This window comes from Rana temporaria, chromosome 2 (genome assembly GCF_905171775.1).
Source record: "Rana temporaria chromosome 2, aRanTem1.1, whole genome shotgun sequence".
Taxonomy (NCBI): Eukaryota; Metazoa; Chordata; class Amphibia; order Anura; family Ranidae; genus Rana; species Rana temporaria.
The window spans coordinates 33072851-33086104 of record NC_053490.1 but is presented as its reverse complement, the minus strand read 5'-3'; the positions used below and the strand labels follow the sequence as shown (position 1 = coordinate 33086104).

Genomic DNA, 13254 nt, shown 5'->3' with positions numbered 1-13254 from the left:
ACTCTTAACTTATTGATCTTTTGGTCACCTTTACGAGGTGTCTCTAGTACAACTCCTTTTATTTTTATTTTATATGGTCACTTATATATAATTTTTAGTGCAATTCCCACCTTTTATCATCCGTTTTTTATGTTGTATAACATTTTGAGTTTGCTGCTGTTTTAGAGGTTTTTTTTGGTATGCGCATTTTTTCACTTCTTATCTATATATATATATTCATTTTATTTAGAGGGTGTTTTTCTTGGGAAAGTGACGGTGGAAGTTGTATTTTTATTTCCTTTTTTGTGCATTTGCTTGCTACTTTTTTCCACCTATGTTTTTTTTTTTTTGCAATTAAAAAATAAAGACAATTGAGGCTAATAAAGCACACAAACAGATCTATGGTAGTTAAAGGAGTTGTAAAGGAAAAAATTTGTTTTGCTAAAATGACTGTTTACAGGGTATAGAGACATAATAGTTAACTGATTCCTTTTTAAAAATGATTAAAAATATATAAAAATCAATCATATAATGTACCTGCAGTTTCTAGTTTCTTTTAGCATGTTGTTTCCTGCTTCTGTGATGTACAGAGCCACAGAGTCAATAAAGGGCAGTGATGGTTTGGAAAACTAAACTGATTAGTGCTGTGGGGTTTTAGACACACAGTAATCACACCTCCTTGATGAGTGACCACAGAGAGAAAGCTCCCAGTACTGTGGTCATCAGGAAACAGACAACCAGGATGTGTGGAGATCAGAGAAGAATTACAGCAACTTGAGAGCAAAAACGAACAATGAGGACATGAAAACAGTACTGCATTATGGTAAAGGAAGTTATTAAGATAAAAAAAAATTCATTTACAAACCCTTTAAGAGGAGCTTATGTAAACAGCAAAAGCCATTTAAAGCGCATTTTACGCTTAAAAATCACCAAAAAACATAATAATTTCTTATTCCCCAGTGACTTTAGTGCATTTTACCAAATGATAAAATGTTGCTGAAATTTTCTAATTTTCATCAAAATCCTGGGGGAAATTAAAAATCTAAATTTTGCTCACCCCTAGTGTGTAAATAATAAAGCAGCAATATAAGTTTACTGTTTCGTTCTTGCAGATTTGCAGACTTGTCGGAAGCCATCGTCATTATTGGCGGTTGTGATAAAAAGGGACTTTTAAAATTACCTTTTACTGAATGTTACTATCCAAGGAGCGGGCAGTGGAAGCTTCTTGCCAGCATGCCAGGATATACCAAGTCTGAATTTGCTGCCTGTACGTTAAAGAATAATATATACATCTCAGGTAAGTGCTTATTCTAATTTTTCAGATGAAAATTTTTGATTTTCCCATCATATCTGTCACTGATCTCAGCAGGGACACAGACAGCAATAATACCCCAACAGGGGCCGTAATCCTTTCCCATTATAGGTGTAGAATAAGAAAAAAAAATCTAAATCATGTGATCTCCATCATTGTTCCTCTTCTTCAGGTGGACATATTAACAGCAGTGACGTTTGGATGTTTAACACTCAGCTCAATGCATGGATCAGAATTGCTTCGTTAGCAAAAGGCCGATGGAGGCACAAAATGGCCATTCTGAATGGAGAGGTAGGTAATTTAAAAAAATTTTTTTTTAGAAAGTAAGAACTCCACCATGCAGAGGGGACAGGCCCGTCGGAACAAGACAGGCAAACCAAACAACTGCTTGGGGCCCCGAGCTGGCCTGGGGCCCCAGCAGGGCGGGCCCTTGCCGCACGGCCGCTTCCTATAAATGCTGCAGCCTGTAGCGTGGCCGAGCTCCTCTTCCTTCCTCCTGCAGTCTGGCCGGCCGGGGAACCATAACCACGTGGTACAGGAGATTGCGCAGGAGATTGCGTGTGATTGGCACAGTGGCAACAATTGATGACACAGTGGCTGCGTGTGTTGGCACAGTGGCTGCATGTGATGGCACAGTGGCTGCGTTTGATGGGCACAGTGGCTGCGTGTGATTGGCACAGTGGCTGCGTTTGATGGGCACAGTGGCGACAATTGATGGCACAGTGGCGGCGTTTGATGGGCACAGGGGCTGCATGTGATGGCACAGTTGCTGCATTTAGTGGCGCAGTGAGGCTGCAATTAATGTTTTATTTATTTAGTCAGAGAAGGCAAGCGTGGCTCAAAATAACACAAAAACATTTTTTAAACTGCCATTTTTTAGAGGTATCCATCTCTTCAGGCGGCGGTCCGGTTAATGATAATGGTGGTCTCTGCGGCAAGTTCACCATTATCGGCGGCGGGAGAGGGTATCCCTCCCACCACTCTCCCACGCCCTCCGCCGCTTACCGGAGCGGTTGGTAGCGGCGGAGGTGATCGGGTCCTCTTCCTAGCTGGGTAGGGGAAGATGGCCCCCACCCGTCTCCATACCATAGCAGGGCAGAAGCGACGTCAAAACATCACTTCCGCCCATAGCTCTTAAAGGGACATTTTTTTTGTAATTTTTTTTTATTATTGCATTTTAGTCTTTAGTCGTTTTAAACCCCAGTCATGTTTTTTTCTGTTTACATTCCTTGTAATAGAAATAAAAGTGATCCAATTAAAAAAAAAACAACAAAAAAAAACAGTGTTAAAATAAATAAAATCAAGTAAAAAAAAATAAGAAAAAAATTTTTTTTTAACCACTTCCGGACCGCCTCCTGCACATATACGTCGGCAGAATGGCACGGCTGGGCACAAGCACGTATATATACGTCCTGTACTTGTACCCAGCTGTGGGTCGTGGCGCGCTCCCGTGGCCCGGTCCGAAGCTCCGGGACCGCGGGCGATTGGTCCCCGGAGCTGAAGAACGGGGAGAGCCATGTATAAACACGGCTTCCCCGTGCTTCACTGTGGCGGCGTATCGATCGCGTCATCCCCTTTATAGGGGAGACACGATTGATGACGTCACACCTACAGCCACACCCCCCTACAGTTGTAAACACTCACAAAGTGAACCCTAACTCCTACAGCGCCCCCTGTGGTTAACTCCCAAACTGCAACTGTCATTTTCACAATAAAGAATGCAATTTAAATGCAGTTTTTCTGTGAAAATTACAATGGTCCCAAAAATGTGTCAAAATTGTCCGAAGTGTCCGCCATAATGTCGCAGTCACGAAAAAAATCGCTGATCGCCGCCATTAGTAGTAAAAAAATAAAACAAATAAAAATGCAATAAAACTATCCCCTATTTTGTAAACGCTATAAATTTTGCGCAAACCAACCGATAAACGATTATTGCGATTTTTTTTACCAAAAATAGGTAGAAGAATACGTATCGGCCTAAACTGAGGAAAAAATTAATTATATATGTTTTTGGGGGATATTTATTATAGCAAAAAGTAAAAAATATTGATTTTTTTTCAAAATTGTCGCTCTATTTTTGTTTATAGCGCAAAAACTAAAAACCGCAGATGTGATCAAATACCACCAAAAGAAAGCTCTATTTGTGGGGAAAAAAAGACGCCAATTTTGTTTGGGAGCCACGTCGCACGACCGCGCAATTGTCTGTTAAAGCGACGCAGTCCCGAACTGTAAAAACACCTTGGGTCTTTAGCCAGCATATTGGTCCGGGGCTTAAGTGGTTAAAGCCCCCCGTCCCGACGAGCGTGCCCGCAGAAGCAAACGCATACGTGAGCAGCACCCTCATATGAAAACGGCGTTCAAACCACACATGTGAGGTATCGCCGCAATCGTTAGTGTAAGAGCAATAATTCTAGTCCTAGACCTCCTCTGTAACTCAAAACATGCAACCTGTAGAATTTTGTAAACGTCCCCTTTAGAGATTTTTAAGGGTAAAAGTTTGACACCATTCCACGAGTGGGCACAATTTTGAAGCGTGACATGTTGGGTATCAATTTACTTGGCGTAACATTATCTTTCACAATATAAAAAAATTGGGCTAACTTTACTGTTGTCTTATTTTTTAATATAAAAAAGTTAATTAAAAAAAAAAGTGCGCTTGTAAGACCGCTGCGCAAATACGGTGTGACAAAAAGTATTGCAATAACCACCATTTTATTCTCAAGGGTGTTAGAAAAAATATATATAATGTTGGGGGTTCTAGGTGATTTTCTAGCAAAAAAAACATGTTTTTAACTTGTAAACACTGAGTCTGAAAAACAGGCGCTCGGGGCTGAAGTGGCTAGAGATTAAAATGCAGATCCAGTTTTCAGTGTGTAGAAAAAGGAACTATTTAAAGCTGTCATTTAGATAACAGGAAACTTGACACATAGCAGCACATAGAAACACTTCTAAAGAGATAAAAATGTATATTTAGCAATTGATTTTATATCCTGGATGTCTTTCTAAATGTGTTGATTGTCCAAAAGGACAAATCTGTTTTCTAAGTGTAATAAAAAGCAAACATTGTTTATATCCCACTTTAATTTCCTAGATCTACGCTACTGGTGGCTTCGATGGAGCAAAAAGGTTGTCTACGGTTGAACGCTACAGCATGTTCACTAACAACTGGATCCCAGGAACTCCAATGTTGGAAGCAGTGAGCTCCGCAGCGGTGGTGACCTGCATGAACAAGCTCTATGTCATTGGAGGAGCAGTAGAGGATTATGGGAACACAAACAAGGTACGGAGATTAGTACAAAGGCCACCAGGTTCATCGCTCCATGCGTGAGCAAATTGGTTGACAATGTCCAAATAAAACCATTTGTATATGGACTTGGATAGTAAGCTCATATGTATCAATGGGGTCAATCCTCTCCAACGTGACAGGTATTCCCTTTGGAAGATTTTCCCTCTGCTCTTGTTCGGAGGACAGTTGTAAAATTTTGGGGCTGGATTCAAGTAGCCCTCCGTAAGTTTGTGCGGGCGTAGCGTATGTTATTTACGCTACGCCGCCGCAACTTACACGGTGCATTCACAAAGCACTTGCTCCGTAAGTTGCGGCGGCGTAGCGTAAATGGGGCCGGCGTAAGCGCGCCTAATTCAAATGAGTATGAGGGGCGTGTTTTATGTAAATGGGTGGTGACCTGACGTGATTGACGTTTTTCCCGACGTCCGTGGAATTTCCCAGTGTGCATTGCTCCAAAGTACGCCGCAAGGACGTCATTGGTTTCAACGTGTACCTAAATTACATCCAGCCCTATTCACGAACGACTTAGGCCCTGTACACACGACTTCAGCCAGAATTCAGCCAGAAACTCGATCGGACGATACGACGGGCGTAAGAGACTTACGCCAGTCGGATCTTAGGCTAATGTCGGCGTATCTTGCTTTCTGAATACAGAAAGAAGATACGCCGGCGCAGCTTTGAATTTACGCGGCGTATCTATAGATACGCCGGCGTAAATCAATGCTGAATCTAGCCCTTGGATTTCATGTCACTTTTAGTCCCAGACATTGATCACGAGGACAAACCTTCATTTATTGTGAGTGAGTGAGTGAATAACTTGTATAGCGCTACAAATACGAACTAAATCGCCTCAAGGCGCTTTGCATCCAGTGACGTCCTGATCCTTCAGAAGAGGTGGGTCTTAAGTTTTTTTCTGAAGGCCTGATGGTTTTCTTCCATGCGGATATCCGTGGGTAGAGCGTACCATAGCCGTGGCCCTTGGACTGCAAATCTACGTTCTCCCTTCGATTTGTAGCGGGACTTGGAGATGTGGAGGAGGTTTTGGTAGGTTGATCGGAGAATACAATTGGGGATGTAGTGTTTTATTTTCTCGCACAAGTATTGAGGAGCGTTTCTTTGTGTGCACTTACTTATATGTGAGACAGAGGGTCTTGACAGTGATCCGATCCTTTACAGTTAGCCAATGAAGGGTCCTCAGTGAAGGGGTGATGGATTCTTAGTTTTTTTTCCCGTTACCAGTCTGGCTGCCGTGTTCTGGACGACTTGTAGGTGCAAAATCTGGTATTTAGGTAGTCCTGAAGAGGGAGTTTGCGTAGTCGAGTCAGGAATTGATGATTGTTCCAACTACCACTGCTATTTCCTCTTCTGGGATGAAGGGGACGAGTCCAAGCAGCAGGCGGAGGAGATGGTGCATTCCGCTGACTACTGATCATATTTCTGCATCCATCGACATCTCCGAGTCAAAGATGACTCCGAGACTTTTGACTTTGGTGCCAATGGCTGTGCTGCTATCAACCATCCAATGAATGAGCCGAGAAGAGCCAAGAAGCCTAGCCGAGGAGCCAGCGCGTTTACGACGCGGGACTTTCGAGGGGTCAGGTAAGTAAACGGGGGGGGGGGGGGGCTGGGAGGCCGCTAATCATCAGGTGTTTTTTCACCTTAATACATAGAATGCATTAGGGTGAAATAACATGTACCTTTACAACCCCTTTAAAGCTGCTCTTCCTTAACCTGATGTCATTGGGCCAGATCAACGTAGAACGGCGTAATTTTAAGCAGGCGTAGCGTATCGTAGTTATGCTACGCCGCCGCTACTTTGACAGGCAAGTGCAGTATTCTCAAAGCAAAGTTGCGGAGGCGTAGCGTAAATAGGCCGGCGTAAGCCCGCCTAATTCAAATATGGAACATGTGGGCGTGTTTTATGTTAATGTATTGTGACCCCACGTAAATGACGCTTTTTACGAACGGCGCATTGGGCCGTCCGTGGACGTATCCTAGTACGCATGCTCCAAATTAACCCGCAAAAAGCCAATGCTTCCGACGTGAACGTAAATGACGCACAGCCCTATTCGCGAACGACTTACGCAAACAACGTAATCGACGGAACATTTGACGCTGGCCCGACGTCCATACTTAACATTGGCTGCGCCTCATATAGAAGGGGTAACTTTACGCCGGAAAAAGCCTAACGTAAACGGCGTATCTGTACTGCGACGGCCGGGCGTACGTTTGTGAATTGGCGTATCTAGCTGATTTACATATTCTAGACGTAAATCAGCGTACACGCCCCTAGCGGCCAGCATAAATATACAGTTAAGATACGACGGCGTAGGCGACTTACGCTGGTCGTATCTTAGCAAAATTCTGGCGATTTTTTTTTTCTGAATACAGAAAAAAGATACGCCGGAGCATCCTAGAAGTTACGCGGTGTATCAATAGATACGCCAGCGTAACTTCTTTGTGGATCTGGCCCTTAATCTCCAGATCAACAGCATGTAGGAATTTACAAAAAATTTTGTCAGAGTCTTGTATATGTAAAACTTATTTTTTAACCAAGTTAAACTTTTATTTCTTTCCAGGTCCAGTGCTATGATCCGGAAGAAGACAAGTGGACTTACAAATCTCCTTCGCCCTTCTCCCAGAGGTGTATCAGTGCAGTTGAGTTGGATGGAATGATTTATGTTGTTGGGGGTCTGTTGAGCACAATATTCAGATACAACCCAAAAACAGATGAATGGAGTGAAGCTGCCTCTCTGCCCGGCCCTCTGGTGAGTGTACCATCTGTCATTTATTTAATTAATAATTTCAGGCATCAGTATTTTATACATACACAGGAATGCGCAAGGGGAGTGCCAGCCAGGGCCAGGACAAGGGGTGGGCAGGAAGGGAGGCTTCCCTGGGCGCAAAGGTTTATTGCAGATATGTGGGAGCCCTGACTCAACCCTAAGGGAAAGGAGGGGTGCAGTTTGGCAACTATGTAACTATCTTTGCCATGGGCACTGGATGGCCTTATCCTGGCACTGCCCTGTGCGGCGCATATTTCCCTGCCCAGTGCCTCTCCCCCCCACTGCCAGCTTCCATACTCTCTTCTGGGGCTGGGGGGGGGGGGGGGGGCGCTTCAGGGTGGAAAGCAGGGGAAGGGGACGATAAATATGTCATTTACTAGCCCCTTTCTTTTCTGAATTAAAACAGTGGGTAATTGATACGGATGAAGCATAGTAAACTGACGCATGGTAGACTGTGTTTACTATGCTTCAGTTTGTGATTGAATAGAATGCCACTCAGCACAGAGTACTTCCCATTCATTCGCAGTCCAGTGCAGCTGTCCTCAATCTTTTCTCTGACTCAAATGGGATGCCAAGTAGAACAAGCAATTGGTTGATTTTATATCAATCAGTTGGGACAACTATATACACTTGGCTTACTCCAGTCTCCTCCAGCCCATCACTTGCTTGCAGACTGTTACTCTCTCCTTCACATCACTGAACTCCAGGCACAGTTATCATGTGGTTAGGCCCAAATTTAGCTCAGTCAGGAGTCAGCAATTGCCTTTTGCAGGCAGGGATCGTGGTCCCTTCAATGTAGCAAAAATAGGAATAGGAAGTTTTTTAGTGGTAGCTGTCCTATAGTGGACTACTGCTCCCAGTCGGTCCTCTTCAGGCCATGCCAGCCCTCCTGACTGCAGCTGCCTGACTTCACTGCCCGTGACAATGCAATCCTGACTGGTTCCACACCCAGCTCTGACTGTTTCCTCTCAGTCCTGTTTGACATGCCTCTCCAGTCCTCCTGACTGCCCATGTCACTCACCAGCCCTCCTGACTGCAAACCGGTGGTTCCCTCCTGAACACTTGCCCAGCAGTACTAGCTCCCGCTGTCCTCTCTGACTCCTCTCTGTGCTTCCTGTTCAGATCTTCCATGAAAGATCCATCCTGCACCTGAGTCCCAGTCCCGAGGTCAGCCCCCCAGACAGGGGAGCTCCCTCAAAGGCCCCGACAGTCTAGTACTTGATCCTCAGTTCTTCCACCTGACAACTCCTTCCCAGCTGGGCTGACTCTGGGTATTTAAGGAGGCCCGTCCCCTGTCAATCCTAGTTGGGGATTGGTCAGGGCTCCCGGAAACACCCCAGACTGTTCCTCCCCACTTCCCCTCCTCCTCTTCTAGAATCCTCTAGATGCAAGATGGAGGTAACCGTGGAGTGATGCTGTCTGTGAGTCACAGCTGCTGCTCTGAGCCAGCCCAGATAGATCAAAACAAACAGATCCAGCTTCCAACTAGGTCTGCTTAAATTTACCTGCTCTTACAAAAATCCTAACTCTAGCACATACCTAAGTAGGGGGTACTACAGTAATAATAATAATAAAAAAAAGCAACAGAATAATTTGAAACTGAAACAGTTAGGTTGTATTGCTGATGGTGGACCCCTTTCGGGGGATTACCCTTCACTTCCTGTACCAGAAACAGTAATCACTGAAACAGGAACTGAATAGAAATATCTCTGATGTAGACAGACATAGCAATAAAAACACAGGGCCAGATTCACAGCTGAAATATGCCGGAGTATCTACTGATACGCCGGCATATTTTCAAATTTCCTGCGTCGTATCTTTAGTTTGAATCCTCAAACCAAGATACGACGGCTTCTGGCTTCGATCCACAGTCGTACTGCTTCATACGCCTTCGGATTGTAGGTGTAATACTTCGGCGGCCCGCTGGGTGGAGTTCGGGTATGCTAATTAGCTGTTTACGGTGGTCCACAAAGTTACGCGCGGTCGTCGCATTCTCTTACGTCGTCGCTAGTCGGCTTTTCCCGGTGTATAGTTACGGCTGCTATTTCATGGCTTATATTTAGACTAGCTATGTTAAACTATGGCCGTCGTTCCCGCGTCAAATTTCAAAATTTTTTTTTTTGCGTAAGTGGCTTTTCTTTTACATTAGTTGTGAAGGTTTTTTTTTTATATTTTAATTATATTTTTTAGATTTAACCACTTTAAGACCGGGCCTATTTTTTAAAACTTGTTGTTTACAAGTTCAAATTATTATTTTTTTGCTAGAAAATTACTTAGAACCCCCAAACATTATATATATTTTTTTTCGAACACTCTAGAGAAAAAAATGGCCGTCCTCGCAATACTTTTTGTCACACTGTATTTGCGCAGCGGTCTTGCAAGCAATTTTTTTTTTTATTGTGAAAGATGATGTTACGCCAAGTAAATTGATACCCAACATGTTATGCTGCAAAATTGTGCCCGCTCGTGGAATGGCGACAAACTTTTACCCTTAAAAATCTCCATATGCAACGTTTACAAAATTCTACAGGTTGCATGTTTTGAGTTACAGAGGAGGTATTTCTCTAGAATTATTGCTCTCGCTCTAACGATCGTGGTGATACCTCACATGTGTGGTTTGAACACTGTTTTTATTTGCGGGTGCTACTCACGTATGCTTTCGCTTGTGCACCCGAGCTCAGCGGGACGGGGCGCATTTAAAAATATTTTTTTTTATTATTTATTTTACTTTTTATTTTTACACTGTTCTTTACACTTTATCTAAAAACGGACCGCTGCTGAAGAAGAGGATACCAGGGTTTTGGCAGCTAGCTGCTACCATAACAACGATATTCCTCTTCAAAGTGCCGCCGTATAATGATGGCGGGCGGTCCGTAAGAGGTTAATATGAATGCATGGTTCATTGTGTACCAGAGGCAGACCCAGTGTACACAGTTTTCAGTACTCAGTAAAGCCCTGTACACACAGATCGAATATCCACCAAAATTAGCCGTTAGTAGAAACCGGAGGACTTTCGCCCCGTGTGTACAGCTGCCTGCCCAACAGAAGCCGACCTCTCGGCCTGACTTCTGTTGAAGGAACATGCTTGAAAGCCAGCAGCCGATCAGCGCTTGCAGCTAATGGCGGTCCCCCTGTCAGAACACAATGCCACAGCGGGGGAAGATCGGTATACTAACATTGCTTGTGTTAGTACAGCGATCTGTCAGTTTTTTTCAGTTCATCCCGCTAGGTTGAACTAAAAAAAACATATAGGCCTGGATTCAGAAAGACTTACGCCGACGTATCTAATGATAAGCCGCGTAAGTCCACGGATGCGGCGTCGTATCTATGCGCCTTATTCAGCAAACAAGATACGCCTGAATTTTGGCTTCATAAGGCCGTCGTAAGTCTCCTACGCCGTCGTATCTTGGGCGCATATTTACGCTGGCCGCAAGGGGCGCTTCCATTGATTTACGCGTCGAATATGTAAATGACCTAGATACGCTGATTCACGAACGTACTTACGCCCGTCGCAGTAATTTTCGCCGTTTACGTAAGGGGTACGTCCAGCGTAAAGATAAACCATCAAATAGCAGGTGTAAGTCATGTTAGGGTATGGACGTCGGAACAGCCGTCGTATTTTACGTAGTTTACGTAAGTCGTACGTGAATGGGGCTGGGCGTAGGTTATGTTCACGTCAAAGGCATTGAGCCATCGTATCTTAAGGAGTATATGCAACGTGATTCTGAGCATGCGCGAGCATGCGCCGTTCGTTCGACCATTCATTTGCATGGGGTCACGGTTCATTTACATGTATCACGCCCTCCTTCAACCTACTTTGAATTAGGCGGGCTTACGCCGGCCAATTTACGCTACGCCAACGTAACTTACGGAGCAAGTGCTTTGTGAATACTGGTCTTGCCTCTCTATGTTACGTCGGCGTAGCGCATATGAGATGCGCTACGGCCGCACAAAGATACGCCGCTCTACGTGAATCCGGGCCATAGTGTGTACCAGGCTTAACAGACCTGGTCAGACTCGCCCTCCTATCTTCCTCTTCAATAGAATACTTTTAATGAGGGGTGTGGCTGTTACTGAGCTCTGCAAACACAGAGCACTGAAGTAGGAGATCAAGGAGCAGCATTTTCCCTAAAAGGTATTTTAAAGCATTTGTAAGCAAAAATCAGATGTGTTATCAGATTAAAATTTCTGTAAATAAAATAAAAATTCTCATTTATAGGAGAGCTGTGGAGTGACCGTTTGCGGTGGAGACATTTACATCCTGGGCGGACGGGATGAAAACGGAGAAGGAACTGAAAAAGCTTTTGTGTACGACCCGAAATCGGGACAAGTGAACGCGGAACCCCCTCTACAACGCTGTACCAGCTATCATGGCTGTGTTACCATCTTACACAGGCCAGAAGCATAAATGTGTTTTCTAAGAGCCTCACCCCGTGCCAAAAACTCAGTGACCTCTGGTTTACGGACTTACGAAAACTGTAAATTTTATTTTCATTGATAGTCAATGTGTCATAAGCCGATAGGTGCATCTATTTTGGTATGTACTCATGTGCAGATTATAGACAGGTGTTTCATGTACACCTTTTTGTCGTACTATTGTTTTATATAGAAATTATTTGTGATGTGTGGTATTGTCTATCGCATGGTAAGGTTGGGCATTTATTAAAAACAGAAAAATTGTGCAGTCCAGTGGCAAAGAAATGGATCGAGTAACTGTACTATGACAATGAAGAGGCAACAGGCTGAATCCACTATTGTACCTGGCCAGGAGAGTCATTTCAACACCAGTTGAGTGAATATTGGGCCAGATTCACGTAGAAGTGCGGCGGCGTAACGTATCGTAGATACGTTACACCGCCACAAGTTTTCATCGCAAGTGCCTGATTCACAGAGTACTTGCAATGAAAACCTACGCCGGCGACCTCCGGCGTAAGCCTGTGTAATTTAAATTAGGTCCGCTCCCACGCCGGACCTACTACGCATGCTCTGTTTCGCAATTCCTGTCGTGCTTTGTGCGCAGTGACGTAATGTTTTCGAACGGCGACGCGCTTAGCGTAATTCCGTATTCCCGGACGGCTTACGCAAACGACGTTCATTTTTAAATTTAGACGCGGGAACGACGGCCATACTTTATACAGCAATACGTTTGCTGTGTAAAGTTAAGGCACCAAAAACGACGACTAACTTTGCGACGGGAAACTAGACTAGCGGCGACGTAGCGAACGCGAAAATCCGCCGTAAATCGCCGTAACTCCTAATTTGCATACCCGACGCTTGTTTATGACGCGAACTCCCCCCAGCGGCGGCCGCGGTACTGCATCCTAAGATCCGACAGTGTAAAACAATTACACCTGTCGGATCTTAGGGATATCTATGCGTAACTGATTCTATGAATCAGTCGCATAGATACTCTGAGAGATACAACAGAGTATCTGAGATACTCCGTCGTATCTCCGCTGTGAATCTGGCCCATTGAGTATATCAGAACTCTGAAAGAAACAATGGTGGCTTTCTACACTTTTTTTATTGCTTTTTGTTTACATGCCTATAAAAGAGAAGCAGCCACAGAATGAACAAGCTGCATGTAATCTGATCCTAAAGTAGCTTGTGGGTAATCAGTTGTTTTCATTAATTTCAATGACCCCCTAGAGCCCTATAATGATAGATACATTGCCATCTAGAAGGGAATGATGTAGGTCCATTGGCTCCATTGTAAATTGGCCCTAGTAAGCTTCTTGGGGGGATAGGGGTTGCTATGAATGTACAGTATGCATACTTGTGTGCAAATTGCCAGCATTACATATATGCTTGTAAAAAATAATAATAATATGATTCAAGGCAAGAGAAGGTATGGCGCCGGCACCAATGCTGTATCCTGGCCTAGGCCAACA

General features: G+C 44.2%; 1 protein-coding gene across 1 annotated transcript in view; it reads left to right on the top strand.

Annotated features, from left to right (window-relative positions):
- Positions 1-12161, top strand: part of KLHL35 (kelch like family member 35) — a 42751-nt gene extending 30590 nt beyond the window's left edge. The window contains exons 3-7 of the mRNA XM_040340038.1: positions 1092-1276; positions 1464-1582; positions 4383-4571; positions 7157-7345; positions 11583-12161. Of these exons, the coding sequence (XP_040195972.1) occupies positions 1092-1276; positions 1464-1582; positions 4383-4571; positions 7157-7345; positions 11583-11771 (871 nt within the window). The 3' untranslated portion in view covers positions 11772-12161. The remainder of the gene's footprint in view (positions 1-1091; positions 1277-1463; positions 1583-4382; positions 4572-7156; positions 7346-11582) is intronic.
- Positions 12162-13254: the final 1093 nt, after the last annotated feature.